This window comes from Eutrigla gurnardus, assembly GCF_963514095.1.
Source record: "Eutrigla gurnardus genome assembly, chromosome: 15".
In the NCBI taxonomy this organism is placed as follows: Eukaryota; Metazoa; Chordata; class Actinopteri; order Perciformes; family Triglidae; genus Eutrigla; species Eutrigla gurnardus.
Window position 1 is genome coordinate 21,819,844 of NC_139938.1, and position 21,235 is coordinate 21,841,078.

Here is a 21,235-nt window from a genome sequence, read left to right on the forward strand (position 1 = left end):
TATCTCCCTCTGAGTACAAGGATGTGGAAGTAGTGTACCTCAAACCCACCGTGGGTTGAGGTGTTGGTGCACGAAGGCTGATCTGACCTGAGATCAGCGTGAACTCTGAAACTGATCCAGAGTCTGCAACTTCCTGCCGTAACAGCATTGAAGTTTGTCATCAGCTGCAGCGGCGGGTTGCAACTCTAGCGGCTGTTCCGCTCTGTGGTTGGGGGGGGCTGCCTTCATCCCTCTGCATTGTCACTTCCTCTAAGAAGCAGAGACAGAGGACGGAGAGACAGACAGGCAGCAAGACAGATAGAAAGCAGCCATTTTGCCCGGGTCTCTCTGCCCGTCTTTCTACCCGTCTCTCTGCCTGTCGTTCTTCTCTCCGTTTCTTCTGAGACTCAGAGTCGGTTTGAGGAAGTGAAACTTTCTGAAGACATATTTTTATCTCAGAGCAGTTCAGTTTGCATTTCGCAGGAAGTAGGGTCGGGGCCCGCTGATCTTTGGACGTCTGACTGAAGAGGACCTGAAGACAGACCAGGACTGGGGGAACCAGGGTGATCCGGTCTAGATGGTGGTCACCTCTTAGCGTCTTTGACATCAGCTGGAGGACTTGGAGTCTTTGAGGACCAGGATGAGCTCCGATCGAGTGCCGTCCCGGGCCGAGGTGACGGGGTGGAGCCCCCAGCAGCTGGCCGAGTACCTGAAGAGGGTGAGACCTCCCTCAGCTGTCGCTCTCTACCTTCACTTCTTCTTATTCACATAAATCATTTAACTTGCTGCCGTTACACTCGACGTCCATGGCGACACGTTCCTTGTCCCCAAATACCAGACGAGATGATACCTACTCCAGACTTGTTTACTAGTCCTGACAGGTTTACTAGTCTTGATATGTTTACTAGTCCAGACCTGTTTACTGGTCCTGATATGTTCACTAGTCCTTACCTGCTAACTAGTCCTGGTAAATTTGCTAGTCCTGACCTGACATGTTTAGTAATTCTGACATGTTTACTAGTCCTGATATGTTCACTAGTCCTTACCTGTTAACTAGTCCTGACATGTTTACTAGTCCTAATATAGTCACTAGTCCTAATATGTTCACTAGTCCAGAGATGTTTACTAGTCCTGATATGTTCACTAGTCCTTACCTGCTAACTAGTCCTGGTAAGTTTACTAGTCCTGACCTGACATGTTTAGTAATTGTGACATGTTTACTAGTCCTGACCTGTTAACTTGTCCTGCTATGTTTACATGTCCTGATATGTTTACTATTCCTGACCTGTTTACTAGTCCTGATATGTTTACTAGTCCTGACCTGACATGTTTAGTAATTCTGACATGTTTACTAGTCCTGACCTGTTTACTAGTCCTGACATGTTTACATGTCCTGACATGTTTACTATTCCTGACCTGTTTACTAGTCCTGATATGTTTACATGTCCTGACATGTTTACTATTCCTGACCTGTTTACTAGTCCTGACATGTTTACTAGTCCTGACCTGTTTACTAGTCCTGATATGTTTACTAATCCTGACCTGCCATGTTGAGTAATTCTGACATGTTTATTAGTCATGACCTATTTACTAGTCCTGACATGTTAACTAGTCCTGACATGTTAACTAGTTCTGACACGTTAACTAGTCATGACCCGTTAACTAGTCCTGATATGTTTGCTAGTCATTACCTGTTAACTAGTCCTGGCCTGTTAACTAGTCATGATATGTTACTAGTCATGACCCGTTAACTAGTCCTGATACATTAACTAGTCCATTATTTCTGTATTCATTTGTCTTTACTAAACAACTTATTTAACTCGCATATTTTCGCGAGATGGTTCGGAATGCATGGATGGAAAGTGACTAGTGCCTTCGCTGCACTCATCAGCAGTCAGAGGTCTTTGTAGTTTCGGGGGCTGATTGCTTGAAGAAACGGGCTGAAATTAAAAAGCGGATGCCACGTTGTTGCCGATGTGTTTCAGATGAGTCTGATTGGCTGCGACAAGGTGGTGATGAAGAACAATATCAGCGGGGCCAGATTTGTGGTGAGTTCAGGTACATTTTTAAAAAATCAGTCAGTTACATCGTCCTGTCAGCTCAGAGCAGGAGAAAAGGTGAAGGTAAGAAAGGAGAGGCGGAGGTGGAGAAGAAGAGGAGGAGGTAAGGAAGGAGAGGAGGAAGGAGAGGAGGAGGTGGAGAAGGACAGAAGGAGGTAAGGAAGGAGAGGAGGTGGTGGAAAAGGAGAGGAGGAGGTGGAGAAGGGCAGAAGGGGGTAAGGAAGGAGAGGAGGAGGTGGAGAAGGACAGAAGGATTTAGGGAAGGAGAGGAGGAGGAGGAGAAGGAGAGGAGGAGGTAAGGAAGGAGAGGAGGTGGTGGAGAAGGAGAGGAGGAGGTGGAGAAGGACAGAAGGATGTAAGGAAGGAGAGGAGGAGGTAGAGGAGGAAGGAGAGGAGGAGGTGGAAAAGGACAGAAGCAGGTAAGGAATGAGAGGAGGTGGAGAAGGACAGAAGGATGTAGGGAAGGAGAGGAGGAGGTGGAGGAGGAAGGAGAGGAGGAGGTGGAGGAGGACAGCAGGAGGTAAGGAAGGAGAGGGGGAGGTGGAGGAGGACAGAAGCATGTAGGGAAGGAGAGGAGGAGGACAGAAGCATGTAGGGAAGGAGAGGAGGAGGACAGAAGCATGTAGGGAAGGACAGGAGGAGGACAGAAGCATGTAGGGAAGGACAGGAGGAGGTGGAGGAGGACAGAAGTATGTAGAGAAGGACAGGAGGAGGTGGAGGAGGGAGGAGTCTATGAAATCATAATAACGTGACCATAACCAGATGTGTCTTCTAGAATCTGAGTGACAACGACCTCCAGAAGTTCCCTAAACTTCATGCTCCGTGAGTCCAGACCAGCTGATTCATGTCACCATGGTTACCGTATCACTACTGATGTTTGACCTTTGTGAGCGTTGACCTGTGTGTGTATGTGTGTGTGTGTGTGTGTGTGTCCAGGATGATCTCTAAGATCAGCACTGAGATCAGCAAGAAGGAGGAGAGGAGAGGCCTGTTCGGCAACAAGAAGTGAGTTCATGACTTCAGTTTCTCCGTTCAACAGTAGAAGGGGGGGGGGGAGACGCTGCGCCACCTAGTGTTGGACACAGTCCAGATACAGTTATTAATTTTATGTTGCTGTGTACCATGTGTTTTAACAATATTACTCACAATATAATTCAGCAATAATATAATAAAAATAATATCCCATCACAGATCTACACCCAAATATCATGAACCAGGTAGGAACTTTTTTACAATATTTATTATATTCCTATATATATATATATATATATATATATATATATATATATATATATATATATATATACAGACTTATTTATGATTCTGGTGTAGATAGTATCATCACTACACACTTGAGGCAGTACTGCAGTATTGCATGGCTACTGTGTGTATATGTACATATACTTTTCTTGGTTTTATTTATGTTTCTGTAATTATTTGTCTTTGTGCTGCTGCAAAACATGAATGAGTAAGGTTCAATTATAGAGTAATATAATATAAGTAATATATAGAGTTGTATATATATATATGTATACAGTATAAATAGTATATGTTATACTATATGTGTGGATGACTATGAGCTGCGTGCTCCTCTGCAGACACGGCTGCTGATGTTCAGGGCTGGGGCGAAGACGAGTTCGTAAGTTCATCCTTTTATTTTTTCTATTTTTTGTCTAAAAAAAATTGCCTCACTTCAACCAGAATAACTCGTCAAAGATGTTAAAACACAAAAGACTTTAGATCTGCCTGCCTGCCAGTCGTAGGGCGTCGCTATGGTCTGTCCAGTGGTGGGAAGTACTGTGCTGTAATAGTACGCAGTCATGTTACTTTTCATGGTACTTGTCATTTATCTGACAGGGTTAGTTACTGTATAAACATCGGGTTTATAAAATATGATGTTTGGTCATTAGTGACAGCTTCGACAGTTTAGAGGAGAACAGCTGCTGCCGACGTGGAAATAATACTTTTAACAGTAAAACGTTCAGGTGAACCCAGTAAACCCAGGCATACCCAGGCGAACTAGGTGTACCCAGTAAACCCAGGCGTACCCAGTAAACCCAGGCGTACCCGGGCGTACCTGGTCCGGCATCGACCCTGCAGTGTTGCTATAGAAGGGAAGATGTTTATAGATGATAAGCATGTTTTACTGTTTGGAAAACATCTTCAGAGTTCAGGTTTCCTATGCCATCACCAAGTATTTAACAATAAAGTTTTGTCATAAGATCTGGGATCAGTACCTCTACAACATGCGTGGGATCGCTGGAACGTAGAAATGTAAAACACAGAACAACAAACATGTTCTTCAAGTCTTTCACACCGTTTCTGTTATTTAACAAGCTGAGTTACTCACATGTCTGCAGCAGAAGACAGGCCGCCATCTTGGCTCAAGATTCACTTCCAGGTCAAGGTCACCTCTTACCCATAGTACTTCTATACAGCCACTAGATGGCGACAGATATCTAACCGGAAGTGTTTCTATGAGCCGGGTTCATTCTCGAGTGTCTATATAACATGGAGCTCTTCAGTCGCACACGAATACTGATCAACATTCATCGTGTTTATTTCAACATCAATGTTTGTGAATCAGATCTGTAACATGGTTTAATAGAAAAATATAAGTGTAAATAGTCTGAACCATGAAGACCATCTGGTCTGTAGAGGAGACGGTCCTGGTTCAGGTGTGTTGTTCTACACGAGTAATAATAATAGTAGAACAGACTTTAATACCTTTACTCTATTAGACTGACATACTATTACTGTAACAGTGTGTTTTCACAGAGTTGTACTAGTACTTTTACTGTAACAGCATACTTTCACAGTGTTGTATCAGTACTTTTACTGCAGTAAAGGACCTGAATCCTCTCTGGCAGGACGACGAGGAGTTTGACGATGACTACGAGAGTCCGTACAGCGGTGACGAGGAGGGCAGCGGCGGAGACTACGAGTCTCCAAACGAGGACCCTGAGGGGGCCAATGACTACGAGCCCCCACCGACTGAGCCCCCGGAGGATCTGGCTCACAAGCTGTGTCCAGCACTGCCCATCGGAGAGGACGACTACATCGGTAGACTCGCCACTGACGGTGCTTTAAGTAGACGTGTGATGTCATTTTCTGCTTCTCTCGTCTTTTAGCTGGAATCAGGACACCAGATATGCGTGGTTAAACTTCAGATTTACGACTGTATATGAACACAACACACCAGTTTATCCACGAGCACTTGAAAGTACTACGGAAAATTAAGTCACTGTTAGAAAGCAAATTAGATCATACTATTAGTAAAAGAAGTTGTAGCATTCTGAGAATAAACGTTCAGTAATCAATGCTCATTTGATACATAAAGGACAAAAAGCTAGCTACCTAGCTAACTAGCTTACTACCTACCTAGCTAACTAGCCAGACAGACAGTAATCTGTCTCCGGAGAAAGACAAGCTACCTAGCTAACTACCTACCTAGCTAACTAGCCAGACATCTGTCCCCGGAGCTGCAACCATTTGCCTCCTGTTGTATTTCTGTGGGTTTCTGTTTCATATTTCCACTTTGTTTCAGCAGTACACAAACACAAACATGACAGCTGTTAATGCGGTGACTAATCACTTTTTGTATGTGGGCGGGTAGATAACCATGTGACGTCCAGAGCCCTGCCCCCAGCGGTGAGTCCCCGCCCCCCAGCCTCCACCCTGTCTGCACCTTCTCCCCGGATGGCGAGTCTCATTTTAACACTCAAGTCATAATTTTAAACCTGAGATTTAACCGCTTTAGGAAGCTACACCTTCAACTTTGTGTTTGTGCAGCCGGCAGAGTCGCCAACCTCCAGAAGAGACGTTTCACCAAACTGTCGGGGAAGAAACTGTGAGTTGATTAGTTCAGGAACTGGTCGTGAACACCGTGATGGACAGACAAAACCCAGAAAAAAGCCAGAAAAGGCCCAGAACAAAGCCAGAACAAACCAAAACAAACACAGAACAAACACAGAACAAACCAGAACAAAGCTAGAACAACCCCTGAACAAAGACAGAACAAACCCAGAACAAGGACAGAACAAACCCAGAACAAACCCTGAACAAAGACAGAACAAACCCAGAACAACCCCTGAACAAAGACAGAACAAACCCCGAACAAGGACAGAACAAACTCAGAACAAACCCAGAACAAACCCAGAACAAACCCTGAACAAAGACAGAACAAACCCAGAACAAAGCCAGAACAAACCAGAACAAACCCAGAACAAACAGAACAAAGCCAGAACAAACCAGAACAAAGCAGAACAAAGCCAGAACAGACCCAGAACAAACATAGAACAAACCCAGAACAAAGCCAGAACAAAGCCAGAACAAACCCAGAACAAAGCCAGAAAAAAACCTGAACAAAGACAGAACAAACCCAGAACAAAGCCAGAACAAACCAGAACAAACCCAGAACAAACAGAACAAAGCCAGAACAAACCCTGAACAAAGACAGAACAAACCCAGAACAAAGCTAGAACAAACCAGAACAAAGCCAGAACAGACCCAGAACAAACATAGAACAAACCCAGAACAAAGCCAGAACAAACCCAGAACAAAGCCAGAACAAAGCCAGAACAAATCAGAACAAACTCAGAACAAAGCCAGTACAAACTCAGAACAAACACCCATGAAGACAGAAGACGTTTCGGTAGAAGACTTCGGAATCACATCACTGGTGATGGTTGTCTGTCAGTCCACAGCTGATCACTGATCAGTCAGACACTGTTAATGGAGACTCTATGATGCTGTTTTAATCCTGTTATTGTGTTCAGTGCCTCCGGGGCCGCCGCAGATCTTTCGTGGCAACAAACCAGGTCGAGATTCGGGGTCCAACCCGTCCCCCATCAGAGGTAACCCTGAACTGGAGTACTACCACGGCTGATTGGTTAATGTTCTTCTGGCTTCACTTCATTTCTATATGTAACATAACCTGCAGAACAAAAATACATCACAGTCAACAGTGACATTATATTCTTTGCCAATGATCTTTAAAAAAAAGACAACAAGCCTGTAAAACAAAGGATCATCTTTATTTGTATTGTATTTATTTATAAATAAATAATAAATAAATTTTCCTCTGCAGGACCTCATCGCAGCACAGTGGACAAGGTGAGATTCACTTTCTACAAACTGTAACTCAGAAGTTCTCAGGCGGATCCAAGTAAATGTATTGGAGCCTCGATGAAATCCACTTATATCACAGGGACTGTGAAAACCTCCCCGTAACTTGTATTTCTACTTTAAATGCTTTAAACCTTATGCTTTAATATTATTTCTGTGTTTCCTATAGACGGGCCCACCTACTTGGAGGTAAGAACAGACGGGGGCACCACAAGGGTCTGTGCTGGGTCCTTGACTATTTGCACTTTAAAAACATTGTAGCTCCAACACACACAATAATAAAATAATTAAATGATTGAAAATGCATCATTTATTCATAGATTATAGAGAGTATTAATGTCAGTGATAGCATTAGGTAATAAAGTTATAAAACATACTTATATAGGTGTTATTATGGACATGTACAACTGATCCCATAAGAAGATGATAAAACAGAAAGGTCTAGGTCTAAAGCTTCTATGTGGTTGACTATTATATTTCACAATATTAAATATATATATTTTTATATTTAATAACATATTATATTATATTGTATCAAACATAGTCAATGTGTTGAATGTGTTCAGGCCTCAGCAGGATGCCCCCGATCCTCCCACCTGGACCAAACCACCCGTTCTTCCTCTGTCCTCCACCTCCGTCAGCAGGAGCAACTCCTCCGCCAGAACTCCTGCCAACAGGTCATCACCTCAGATTAAACCACTTTTCATCCGATCACTTCATTATCTCAAAGTCATCACAATCGTTTCCCCGTTGTCGTCTTATTATTGTTCTTAGTTGTGCGATGACCAATTAGCTTCTTCAGGTTCTTTGATAATAATCAGATTGTTGTTTGGCTCACAGGTACGATGTGAGGCGAGAGGTGAGTTGCTGTTCAAACTGAGTGTTATTGTGATGATTAATTAGTCCAGAATGAGCTCTGATGCTTTTCTTTCTTTTGCATCAGCAAACACATGACGAAGGTGAGATTTACCTTCCTGATTTTTGATCTTTCATTTAAAAAACAAAAGCATATTACAAAAAACAGTGATTCCTTAATTTCTTTTTTTCTCTTCCAGCTCCTAAACATAACACCTTCCCCCTCCACCATAAGAACCTGCCCCCCCGCCCTGGACTCCCTGGGTTGCCCTCACGGGGAGACAGGTATGTAAAACAATAGTAAAAGAGTGACTCAGATGCATCCTGTCATTACTGGAGTACCACAGTGTTCAACTGTAGGCCCATTCAGTTCAAACGGTAAAGATAATTTAGAACAACCCTCCGAGCCCCAAGGAAGACACGCCTCAGTGTTTTGAAACTTAGCAGTAATATTAGAAGTGGTCTTCTTCTACTCTTGTTTCCCATAAATAATGTGTTTCTTTTGTTTGTAGTCTGCCCCCCAGTGTTCCTTCTGCAGCCTCCCTACCTCACAAACTGCAGTCTGGTAAGAAAACAACACAAACATTAAAGGAACAGTTCCACAAGTTGGGAATTGTACTTATTCTGTAAAGCCCATTCAGACAGAACCAACATCTTCCAAACGCTCCTTCTCTTGTTCATCAACAGCAGTTTGTAACCCTTTTTAACCACATTAACTAACTAACTAACCAAACCAGTCCTGGTTAAAGTCCTCCACCCAGACCTCCTCCCGAGTCACTAACAATAGTACTGACTGTGTGTGTGTGTGTGTGTGTGTGTGTATGCAGCGATAGCTGCACAAAGAGGCAGCTTCGTAGGATCAGACAGACCATCGTTTCGTCCATCTCCACCTCCAACAACACAGGTAACAATACACAAACACACACACAAACACACACACACACACACTGTGTGTATATAATTGTGTATATATATATAAAACTGTGTGTATATGTGCGTATATAACTGTGTATGTGTGTGTATATATAATTGTGTGTATATATAACTGTGTGTGTGTATATAACTGTGTGTATATGTGTGTATATATAACTGTGTGTGTATGTGTGTTTGTATATATGACTGTGTATGTGTAGGAACTGGACCGGCGCTGGTACGTAGGTAAAGTGACCCGAGGTCAGGCAGAAGGATGTCTGAAACAAGTCAACAAGGTAATAAACACATTCAAGTACATAACCAAGGTAATAAACACATTCAAGTACATAACCAAGGTAATAAACACATTCAAGTACATAATCAAGGTAATAAACACATTCAAGTACATAACCAAGGTAATAAACACATTCAAGTACATAACCAAGGTAATAAACACATTCAAGTACATAACCAAGGTAATAAACACATTCAAGTACATAACCAAGGTAATAAACACATTCAAGTACATAACCAAGGTAATAAACACATCCAAGTACATTAGCTTATCTCCCTGTAAATGTGCTTTTGAAAGATTACATCCACTGAATCTAAACATATTTTATTATGAGCATTTTAACGTTAGCTATTGAAAGGACCCTGTTCAGACATGAGTGAAGATAACAGATGTTGTGATGCTTCTGAAGTCCAGTGAATGAAGATACTGTTGCCATGGTTACTAGTACTTTACACCGGCGTGTCTCGTTGTCTGTTGAGGACGGGGCGTACCTGGTCCGGGACAGCACCCGGCAGCTGGTCAACCAGCCCTTCACCCTGATGGTCTCCTACCAGGACAAGGTCTACAACATCCAGATCAGACAGCAGAATAACAAGTTCCTGCTGGGAACCGGGCTCAAAGTCCAGGAGGTAAACAGGGAGTCCCTGACCAGAACCAGAACCAAAAGTTATCTAAAGAAAACTGTTAAATAATCAGAAAAGTTTCACTTTGATTGTCTATCATTACACTGATTGATTAATGGACTAGTGGATTAATGAATTGATTAAATGAAATACTGAAATGTGTACGAAGTCCAGCACTGGAGTAAATGTACTTAGTTACTCTGCACCTCTGATTGTTGATCAGCCTGTAATCACTGGTCTCTGGTTCCAGTCCTTCCCGTCAGTGAGTGACATCATCGGCCATTACTCCCAGTCTCCTCTGCTCCTCATTGACGCCAAGAACCGCGGCTCCGGCCAGCAGAACCAGTGCCTCCTATCTGACCCGGCCGGGTACCACATGAATCGGAAGTAGTGGTCCGGACCCGCTGACCCGGATCATTAGCCAGGAGGAAACCAGCAGGCAGAACAATGAGTGAAAACGTTGTTACATTGTTGCTTCATTCACTTGTTTTGATGATCTTTTAATTACAGTTTCTCTGTTTGTGTCGGCGCTTTGAGACAATAACCCTTGAACAATAAAACAATTTTATGAAAGTGATAGAATCATCAATATTTGATGTTTAATTCCAGCATCTCCTCAGCGTCGAGGCGTGTCGTTGGGTTGAGCGCCCCCTGGTGTTTGGGAGAATGCTGCAACCTTCGTGCTCGTAGCTTCTTTTATAGAAAGTCTCCTGCTTCCTTTTACAATCACACACATAAGTCAGTTATAGTTCAGACTCTGTGTGTTGTTCTGTCTCACACAGACACACACACACACACACACACACACACACACACACACACACACACACACACACACACACACACACACACAGGTGTGAAGTCTCACTTGGACAGATAAGACGTCTCTGAGTTCTCTGTCGGTTACAAGATTGGACATCCACCAGTACCATCCAACAGTACCATCTACCAGTACCATCCACCAGTTTCATCTATCAGTATCATCCACCAGTATCATCTACCAGTACCATCCACTAGTATCATCCACCAGTGTGTTACAGCTGCAGGGGGACTCATGGATCAGGACTCATGGACCTCATGGATCCTGGTCTACATTAACATGAAGGAGCAGCTGACTGTGTTTAACAACAGAAAAGGGCGACGCCTCAAACAGCAGCTGCGGTTTGTTTGTGTTCAGACGACTCAATCACTTTCTGCTCTGAGCCAGAGCATTCAATTACCTTATTGGTGACCAATCTAAAGGTCAATCTAAAGGTCAAACCGAAGGCTTCACATTGAAACATACATGCAATGAAAGACTTTCTTTCGTGGTTCAAGCCTCAGGTCCTGAACAGAAACAATCCCACTGAACCGGCTCCTGAGTCAGCTGGTTCCTGACTGACCTGGTCAGTCACGTCGCAGCAGGTCGAGCACCTCGTCTCACGTCTCAAGCCTCCCGTCCGACCGCAGACAGTGGGCAGCGCAGGAACAAGAAGTCGGCTCGGACATCTATGGTCAGAACCATCTCACCCCCAGGAACCTGTCTGTCTGCACAGAAACAGCATCAATGTGAAGTTAATTAGGATCCATTTTCATGTTGATGTGTGATTAAACACTGATACTGGGGTGTCCGACAGTACAGGACCCTAAACCACACACACACACACACACACACACACACACACACACACACACACACACACACACACACACACAGACGTCCTTAAGTAGAAGTACAGATACTTGTGTTCAAACAGACTGTGGTAAAAGTACTGATTGTACTTCTTGACCAACTTTCCTACACCCCCAACATCACTGCTCCGGCCCGTTCCTGCAGATTTTCCCTCTACAACATCTGCGTCATCCAGTCTTTCCTCACAAAGGATGCAACAGAACTCTTGGTCCAAGCACTGGTCATCTCCCGCCTTGACTACTGTAACTTTCTACTGGCCGGACTCCCGGACTCGGCGACTAAACCATTGCAGCGTATCCAGAACGCTGCAGCACGCCTTGTCTTCAATCTACCCAAATTCTCCCATGTGACCCCCCTCCTCCGAGACCTCCGTGACCTCCACTGGCTCCCTGTTGCAGCACGCATCCAATTCAAGACGATGGTACTGGCCTTCAAGGCCACCAATGGAACGGCACCCATCTACCCATCAACCTGGTCAAACCACATGCCCCGATGCGAGCACTTTGCTCCTCCACTTCAGCTGGCCGGCTAAAATCAAACAAATGTCTCGTTTGTTCTTCCGACAAATGTACTTATTGTAAGTCGCTTTGGACAAAAGCGTCTGCTAAATGCCCTAAATGTCAATGAAAATGTAAAAAATGTAAATGTTTACTCAAGTAAAAGTGAAAAAGTACTGAAATGTACTCAACGTATAAAGTAAAAGTATCCCTATGAAGGATATTTCTAGTGGTTGTTTCTAGTAGATCATCTTGTTTCACACATCCACAACACTCCAGATATATATATATATATATATTTTTATATATATATAAACACATATCTGAGTATTAGTACTTCATTCCTTCCCCCTCTGATAATAAATTATTCATGTAATTAAATAATTTCAAGTTAAACTGAGGAAGATTATATGAATATAAAACAGCTCTTTGTTTGAACCAGCGGAGACGAGACGCTGTAACGTCTGATGGAACCTGAACCTCTCATGTCAGGTTATGTGTGTGCGTGTGTGTGTAAGTGAGTAAGTGTGTAAGTGTGTGTGTGTGTGTGTGTCCTCAGGCTTTTATCTGCTTGAGGGGAGAATCCAACCTGCTCTTATTCAAATCGACCCCCAACACACACAAATGCATGTGAATGTGTGTGTGTGTGTGTGTGTGTGTGTGTGTGTGTGTGTGTGTGTGTGTGAGCCCAGTAGCAAATCAGCTGGTAGGTGGGTGGGGCATCACAGTATAAGTTCAGGTGAGGAGCAGCAGGTGTACAGAGCAAGACAGGTGTCTCCCACAGACAGGTTTCCAGCATGTCGTCCTTTGTCCCGGAGCGAGGTCTCTCCCCCCAGCAGGAGCTCCAGTCTCTGGCCCTGGATCCGTCCGACTTCAGCCTGTACAGTCCTCCAGCTGTGTCCGCCTCGCCATGGCAACTGCCTCCCCACAACTGCTTCAACAGCCCAGACCCGGGCCCCATCTCTGGGGCCTCAGGACTCCCCCCTGGACTGCAACCAGGACTCCCGCTCCCATCAGGACTCGCACCAGGACTCCCCCCAGGACTCCCCGCCTTCTTCCCTCATGTCTACAGCCTCCAGAGGCCCATGTTCCCCGGTAGCCCCTGGTTCTCCATGTCCACCCCGGATGAAGTGCTGCGTCTGGTCCGCCCGCCATACTCCTATTCCGCCCTCATCGCCATGGCAATACAGAGCGCCCCGGAGCAGCGCCTGACGCTCAGCCAGATCTACAAGTACGTCTCCGACAACTTCCCCTTCTACAGCCGCAACAAGGCCGGCTGGCAGAACTCCATCCGCCACAATCTGTCACTCAACGACTGCTTCCGGAAGGTTTCCCGTGACGAGAGCGACCCGGGTGAGTTTAAATCCACATGTAACCCGATCCCTCAGTCCGGGATTTTATTTTGGTAAAAACAACAATGTAACCTTCAGCATCAGGGTCCGGAAAAAAATACAGTTTTTATAGTGTCTGTAAGAAAACTCAGTTTCCTAAGAGCAAGGTGTCTGACGGTTCTGGTTCGGTTCTGGAGGTCACAAGTTTTTTGAGATTTCAAATTAAAAGCCTCTCCTTCCTCCTCCTCCAGGTAAAGGGAACTACTGGACTCTGGATCCAAACTGTGAGAAGATGTTTGACAACGGGAACTTCCGCCGTAAGAGGAAGAGGAAGTCGGACAACGTGACCACTGGAAAGAAACCGTTCTCCTCTTCTTCCTCAGACTCCTCCTCATCAGAGCTCAGCCCTAAACTTCCCAGCATGCACTGCAGCAGCGGCGGCAGAACGGAGCTCCCTGCCCTGCCCGACAACCCCCCCGGGCTCAGCAGCTTCCTGGGGCCCCTTCAGGACTCCCCCTCATTGTACATGCAGGTCCCGGACCAGTTCTCGGACCAGGCCGCCCCCCCTCAGGTCTCCTCGTACTCGCCGGGCGCCATGGTGCCGCATTGGGACGCCAGCAGCTCCTCCCCTCCTCTCTACGCCTCCCAGTCCATCGCCCCACAGTTCTCATCCCTCGCTGACCCTCAGGCCGGCTCGCCACCGGTCTATGTGGACCTCCAGGCGGCACCCTGCTTCCTGCCGGACCTCCAGGAGGCCCAGCAGCTGCAGGCCCAGTGTGGTGCTCTGTTCTGGGGGGGCTTCGCTGACCCATTGCCTCTCGACCCGCTGGTCCTCCAGCAGTGACGTTGGACTGAATTCAAATATGTTATTTATTGTGTTTCTATTTATCTTTTTACTTAAAGGTATACAAGTGGGTGAATGTTTTTTATCGTGTAAATATGAGTTGATGTGTTTGGAATAAAAAACAAACAAACAAACAACGATTTTGTGGTGTCGTCAATTTTCAAAAGTATTTTACTTTTCCTCCTGAAATGTTAAAACTAATATCTTTACTTTCTACTCGCTATTTATTCTTTTTTTTAATTATTATTAATGACATCAGATACAGTTAGTCTTATAAACAGCCATCCTTCATTGTGATACTTTTACTTTCTACTTTGAGTACAGAAGTACAATAAAGGTACACTAGGGAAGTACAGAAGTAAACTCATCTCATTCCCACCAGACAGTGAGAGATGATGACATCAGCAAACAAACAAACAAACAAACAAACAAACAAACAGTCACACTGTTGTTGGAGAATCTGCTGAGTCATGTGATGACAGAAAGGAAACTGTTTACTTTGATCGGGTTACTCAGCAGTTCTGTGTGCAGGACGAGTCGACAGCAGAGATGATGAAGCAGATTACATCTGCAGTCAGCAGTTCCCACAGACAAGTGCTGATCTCAGGTCAGATCCCTCCATCACACAGAACCTCCAGCCCACCATGATCCATGTATTGTTACTCATGTCTGATTGGTGACTCAGCAGCTTTCGGTCATCTCACATAGTCTTCAGTAGGTGAGTTCAGATTGTAGAAGTTAATTCCAATACTCTGGTAGAAAGTAAATAAGTACTTTTACTCAACTACTGTACATTTGTAAAGTGTTGAGGTACTTGAATACTTCCTTTTTCTGCTACTTTACCTCAGAGGTCCCTTTACTTTATTCATATAAAAACTACAAGATAAACAAATTACATTTACAACACAAATTAGTTGTGTTTTCTTATAGATAATGTTAAATCATCTACCCAGCAGATACAATTATACTAATATTACTATATTACGATAACTCCAAATAGAATATTAGAACTTTACAGTTTTTTCCGATTGCACAAACACTGACATCAAAAGTATTACGAAATTATCAAAACCCAGCCAGAGGTAGAGGCCGAGGTGGAGGAAGAGGAAGAAGAAGACCTGAAGCAGGAGGAGAACGTGGAAGAAGAAGAAGAAGAAGAAGAAGAAGAAGAAGAAGAAGAAGAAGAAGAAGAAGAGGACCAAATTTATCTAATAAAATTTGTGCAACACTAGTGGACCATGTTGTGAACCATGAATTGACACTAAGGGAGGCTGGATTAAGAGTTCAGCCAAATCTTAGCAGATATACATTAGTATCTGTTATAAGGATGTTTCGACAAGGAAACATGTAAAAAAATTCTGTCTACGGTTACAGTAATCAGCTGCTTATTGTATGCACCATATTAGCACTTTGGATACCCCTTCCTGTGACATTTTACAGTAGGTTACATGTGTCATTTTCTACACAGGATTGAGGCTGGAGAACGGCGAGGAGGAAGGGGGCACATATTCACACAACAACAAGAGAGAGAGATCATTTAATTTGGGTGTATGAGAGACATAAATTATATTTTCCTCAGTCTGCAGCATTGGTCTTGTCAAGTGTTTGGTGAACTTATTGTATATTTGCACTTTCTCTGTGTACTTCATATACAGTACCCTAATCACTGAGAAGTAAAATTGCTTAAGGTTAGCAACAGCAGTGTGTAACTGGTTCAGACAGAATTAAGTAATATGAAGTGCGTGTGTGTCATATGGTGACAAAATATGTTTTTATAAATTAGCGTATAGTTTTGACAAGAGTGTTTCGTAAAGGGTCTGAGGTGTTCTGCTAATTTGGTGTTTGGTGTGCTAATTGTGTGTAGTCTTTTGAGAAAACAGGACCTGTTTTCAAAATCGTGCTTAAGCAATCGAAAAAAAACTGTATTACTTAATTACTGTTGTACTTCTTTAATACAGGACTTTTACTTAGTTTCCAGATGTTTGAACCACGTTGATGCTAATGTGTGAGTGTGTGTGAGTGTTTAGTCATCACGTCCTCCATTCATGTGTATGTGACAGCAAGGCGACGGCACACTGACCGATACCATCAGCTGATCAACAGATCAATACCCATGAAAGACTTCTGATAGAGTCCAGCTGTTTACAGACAACATGAGGAGTGTGTGTGTGTGAGTGTGTGTAAGTGTGTGTGAGTGTGTGTGTGACTTTAATGGATGATGTCATCAGCTGCATAAGTGTGCCATTTGTTTACACTCAACACATCGTCAGACATCTCCCCCCTTAAGGACACACACACTCACACACACGCACACACGCACGCACACACTCACACACTCACTGAGTGTGTGAGTGTGTTGCCATCACACTCTCCATTGATGGTGTTGCAGACGGCACACTTTCAGCCCTCTATGTTGGGTCATAAACAGTCAGGTGTTTGATACGACTGATAGTTATCAGTCTGCCATTAGTGTGTGTGTGTGTGTGTGTGTGTGTGTGTGTGTGTGTGTGTGTGAGTGTGTTTGTGTGTGAGTGTGTTACATGTCTCTGCTCGTCTCCTACCAGACGCCCCTATAATAACCTCTGCCCTGAAACGTCCAGAATCATTATGGTTCAAGTCAAGTCCAGTTCTGCAGCCTCCAGTTCAGCAGACCAGCAGTCTTCCTGGATCTGGATCCATGTGGATTCTGGTGTGAAGCTGTTAACAAAGTTAGCTTCATAATTCAAGGTCCACTTTACAGCTAAGTCTTAAAGTCATCAATTAAATTCAATTCAATAAATGTATTACCATGTCAACAAGTTTATAGGAATTTGTCTTGGTACAACTCACAAACAAAAGTAACATGAAGGACAGACATCATAAGTACAGAGAACAGACAATGTACAACAAACAACAGACAATAAACAATACCAAGCAGACAGTAGAAAAATAGACCATACCCAACAGACAGTAAAACAGTAGACAGAGAAAGTGAAGAGAAGACAGAGAATCTTAGTAGCTCACTAACATTGGTAGCGTGGTAGAGACCTGTCGATCAGCAGGTAAGCCACGCCCCCTAAAAGATCTGAGTACTTCCTAAACAAAGTAATCCCCCGTTCCGGTCCCAAACACCAGAGTACTAAACACAACCCAGTGAAGATGTGAGACGCAATGAAATGTTTTATATTCACTGCAGCTTGTTCTCATCAGCTTCCTCCGTGGCACCTTGCTCAAGGGCACGGCGGCAAGTCAGCCCCGACAGAGCTGCTGCTGCTGGTGTGTGTGTGTGTGTGTGAGGTCGACCCGCTTACCGCCAGGCTGACGGCGGGCTGCTCACATTTGCATAACGTAACACACACACACACACACACACACACACACACACACACACACACACACACACACACACACACACACACACACACACACACTTACAGCAGACAGACAGGCAGGCAGAATCCAAATTACCAGCCATCAGGAGGAGCAGAAATCATGTCGCTGCATGAACCAGAGTGACGTGTTGCGATCTGGTTCAGGTGATGGAGGACATGGTCTCCGGGTGCTGCTGGTATCCTGACAGCTTTAAAGACGACCCGCATGTTTCTCATTGCGTCCGTTAAAGTGAAACCACATGTGATCCGGTTTATCAACCACCCCTAAAGATCCTTGAAGCTGCTATAAGAACCCTTAAACCGCCTTCACATATCAACCATGCAGAGGACTGATAGAACCTAGATCAGGGACCCATAGAACCCTTTTATAAACCTCTTGCCATGAAACTCTCCCTAGTAACACAAAGAAACACCAGACAAATATACCAGAATCAACAAAGCACTGAATGCCCTTTAAAGACTCTGGGAATACATTTACATTTATTTTACATTTACATTTAGGACATTTAGCCGACACTTTTGTCCAAAGCGACTTACAATATTTACATTTGTGGAAAGAAAGAAACCACAACATATCACTGCCGATAAAGTAAGAGTGAAAAAATAGAAACAAGTGTTGGATGGGTGCCGTTCCATTGATTGCCTTGAAGGCCAGTGCCATCGTCTTGAATTGGATGCATGCTGCAACAGGGAGCCAGTGGAGGTCACGGAGGAGGGGGGTCACATGGGAGAATTTGGGTAGATTGAAGACAAGGTGTGCTGCAGTGATCTGGATATGCTGCAATGGTTTAGTTGCCGAGGCTGGGAGTCCAGCCAGGAGAGCGTTGCAGTCGTCAAGGCGGGAGATGACCAGTGCTTGGACCAGGAGTTGCGTTGCCTCCTTTGTGAGGAAAGACCTGATCCTGCGGATGTTGTAGAGGGCAAATCTGCGAATTGGGGGACCGCAGTGATGTTGGGGGTGCAGGATAGTTGGTCATCGAGGATTACACCCAGGTTCATCGCAGTTGACGAAGGCGATACAGTGATGTCCTCGACAGTGACAGACAGGTCCATGCGAGGGCAGTCTTTTCCCGGGATGAAGAGGAGTTTGGTTGTATGCATGTTGTAGGTTAAGCTAGAGGTGATGCACAGTTGTCGTCTGCATATCAATGGTAGGAGAATCCATGTGATGTCATTACAGAGCCTAGTGATCCGGTGTATAATGAGAACAGAAGCGGTCCTAGTACTGAGGCTTGAGGGACACCCGTTTCCAGAAAACAGGGTTTGGACATAGAGCCATTCCATGAACCTGAAAGGTGTGATTTGTCAGGTATGATGTGAACCAGGTTGGAGCAGAGTCAGTGATGCCAAATTTAAGAAAAAGCCAGGGTGGAGAGGAGGATTTGGTGGTTGACTGTGTCAAATGCAGCAGATAGGTCGAGGAGAGTGAGAACTGGTGAGTGGGATGAGGCTCTGGCATCGCACAGGGACCCGGTCACTGTGAGGAGGGAGGAGAACACGGAGAAGAGTTTCCTGGGGTTGGAGGAGGAAGAGTTGATCCTTGACAGGTAGAAAGGCAGATTTGGCTGCCGAAACAGTTGAGGTGAAGTCAGAGAGGAGGTGGTGGTGGTAGTGAGCAAGGTCCTCATTCTGGCCTGATTTCTTCCAATTTCTCTCTGCCGCTGGCAACACCGATCGTTGGTTCACAGAGATTCAGACAGCAAGGGAGGGGAGGGAGATGATCGCGCTGGTCGTGAGGTGAGGGGACAGAGAATGTCCAAAGAAGAGGAGAGTGAGGACATCAGGATGGAGGAGGCTTCCTCAGTAGGCATTTGGGAGAATTGTTCTGTGAATGGTAGTGAGGAAAGAACAGTTGAGGAGAGAGCGGTGGGAGCGAGGGATTTCAGGTTCTGGCGGGTGGTGACAGTTTGAGGGGTAGAGGGAAGGGACATGGTGGGCATCAAAGGGGGGAGAGAAAGTGACAAAGTGGTGGTCGGACACAGTGAGCGGGGTAACAGAGAGTGCCGAGGTGCCACAGGACCTTGTCAAGAACAGGTCAAGTTGGTTCCCAGCCCGATGGGTGGGTGGAGAGGGGAGAGTGTGAGGTCAATGTGGAGAAGAAGTCAAAGAATTCAGATGAGTGCAGCTTTCCTGGGTGGATGTTGAAGTCATCGAGGATGACGAGTGGTGTGCCATCATCAGGGGAGCAGCTTAGGAGGGCATTCATCTCATCGAAAAGTCAGGAGGACCGGGTGGGCGATAGATCACTATGATGTTGAGCTTGAAAGGAAGAGTGACAAAGATGCCGTGGAATTCAAGTGCAGGGAGATGGCCGGAACTAGGTAATTGCCCACTCAGCATGAACAGCTACACAAGAATTTACACAATAAGGTATCTAGACAAGATTAAATATTACAACTTTCTCTACTCACAGAATTCCTAAACCCACTATCTACAATTAGTTTCTGACTTAACAATGAGATAAAATGCAGCTTCCTTCCTTTCTTCAGACAAAATGTAGTATACAGTCAAGGACTTTCATAATCCTCCCAACTAATATTTGTAAACATCAGTGGAACCACCCAACTACCGGAACCCCCTAAACAAAATCATATATCCCTTCAAGAGCCCCTAGAACCCCTGTAAAGACACCTGAAACCCCACCATCCTTGAAAACCTGTTCAGGTATGCAGAACCATTTTGAGCTCGACTAGATACTTTTCGATGACTATGAGAACTTATTGAAAGTCCCCTTACACACCTCAAGTTCCCCTAGAACCTTGTCAAGGAACCTCGGGACTTCTTGAATGACCTGCGATATCTGCAGAAAGACTTTGTAAACTGTTGAATGAAACCTGAAACCGCCTCAAAATGTTGGAACCATCCAAGAACTCCTGGAACCCTTTAAAACCCACAAAACCGGTCACCACTGAATAATCCCCTTTCAGAGGACCCAAAACCCCCTCAAATCTCCCCATTGGCTTCTCTCCTCGATCTTTGTCACAGTTGATCACCTCCCTGTCTGCCGGTCGTGGAACATTTGCGTTGCCTCGGGCTCCGTGTTGACAGGAGTTTATGAACAGCAGAGAGATTATGACGGCAAGTCTGAACTGGTTTACAGGACCGAGGAGGAGGATGAGGAATCCACCATCAGCAGAAACTTGTGAGAGAAACCATCTTTTTCTTCCTCTTTTCATGTCCTCTGGCTGAAGATTTTCTCACTGCAGCACACTCATTGATCAGGTAGATTTAGTGTCCAGATATTAACGTCCCCCCCAAATCTCTTCAGTGGTGCATGAAACCTCCTCAAAGACCACTCGAACTTTGTAAACCACAATAGTGTCACCAGATTCTCCTAGGGCCAGGGGCCAAACTGAAAATGGGGCCCCTTCTTTCATCCACAAAGCAACTGTTCAGCTCAGGTTTAATGCAACAGCTGGGCCAAACAGAGTCTGGATTGCAGCAGCACCACATTAAATACAGGTTGTGTATTCAAAACAGGCACACAAATCCATGAAAACCACCTGTAACCCTATTAGGACCCCCTAAAGCCCCCATAAGTAGCTCTGGAAATCCTAAAGAGATCCTCCTCATACAATCTGAAACCTCTTTAAGAGGTCCTAGAGACTCAAGAGGTTCTGGTTTCCACTTAATGATCTTCTTGAGTAGTGGTGTAACCCCCTCAGACTC

The 21,235-nt window shown here is 44.8% G+C and overlaps 2 protein-coding genes across 4 annotated transcripts; both read left to right on the forward strand.

Moving 5' to 3' along the window:
* The first annotated feature begins 230 nt into the window (after positions 1-230).
* Positions 231-10,424, forward strand: lcp2a (lymphocyte cytosolic protein 2a). Of its 3 annotated transcripts, none has more exons than XM_084029755.1 (21): positions 231-697; positions 1,965-2,027; positions 2,815-2,861; positions 2,976-3,044; positions 3,231-3,256; positions 3,638-3,678; positions 4,910-5,120; positions 5,656-5,741; positions 5,832-5,889; positions 6,818-6,895; positions 7,129-7,154; positions 7,336-7,355; positions 7,733-7,843; positions 8,007-8,025; positions 8,110-8,125; positions 8,222-8,306; positions 8,534-8,586; positions 8,849-8,925; positions 9,155-9,229; positions 9,708-9,857; positions 10,102-10,424. In XM_084029755.1, exons 1-21 carry the CDS (start codon positions 620-622, stop codon positions 10,240-10,242), a joined length of 1,530 nt encoding a protein of 509 aa, XP_083885881.1. In that variant the 5' UTR covers positions 231-619; the 3' UTR covers positions 10,243-10,424. The 3 variants fall into 3 exon arrangements, with proteins under 3 accessions (XP_083885881.1, XP_083885882.1, XP_083885883.1); XM_084029756.1 differs by having other exon boundaries at positions 232-697; positions 4,910-5,102; XM_084029757.1 differs by lacking the exon at positions 231-697 and having other exon boundaries at positions 2,802-2,861.
* A 1,956-nt stretch (positions 10,425-12,380) lies between these two features.
* LOC311025701 (forkhead box protein I3-A-like) lies at positions 12,381-14,259 on the forward strand. The gene is made up of 2 exons (XM_084028773.1): positions 12,381-13,373; positions 13,603-14,259. The coding sequence occupies exons 1-2, from the start codon at positions 12,818-12,820 to the stop codon at positions 14,193-14,195; spliced, it is 1,149 nt and encodes a 382-aa protein (XP_083884899.1). The 5' UTR covers positions 12,381-12,817; the 3' UTR covers positions 14,196-14,259.
* The last annotated feature ends 6,976 nt before the right edge of the window (positions 14,260-21,235 follow it).

What these genes read in the sequence shown, in the direction of transcription:
- lcp2a (XM_084029755.1), top strand. Translation starts at nt 620, where the DNA reads ATGAGCTCCGATCGAGTGCCGTCCCGGGCCGAGGTGACGGGGTGGAGC. An exon ending in GGCCTGTTCGGCAACAAGAA is followed by an intron (nt 3,045 to 3,230) that starts GTGAGTTCATGA and finishes ATCCCATCACAG; the next exon opens with ATCTACACCCAAATATCATG. An exon ending in CTGCACCTTCTCCCCGGATG is followed by an intron (nt 5,742 to 5,831) that starts GCGAGTCTCATT and finishes GTGTTTGTGCAG; the next exon opens with CCGGCAGAGTCGCCAACCTC.
- LOC311025701 (XM_084028773.1), top strand. Translation starts at nt 12,818, where the DNA reads ATGTCGTCCTTTGTCCCGGAGCGAGGTCTCTCCCCCCAGCAGGAGCTC. An exon ending in CCGTGACGAGAGCGACCCGG is followed by an intron (nt 13,374 to 13,602) that starts GTGAGTTTAAAT and finishes CTCCTCCTCCAG; the next exon opens with GTAAAGGGAACTACTGGACT.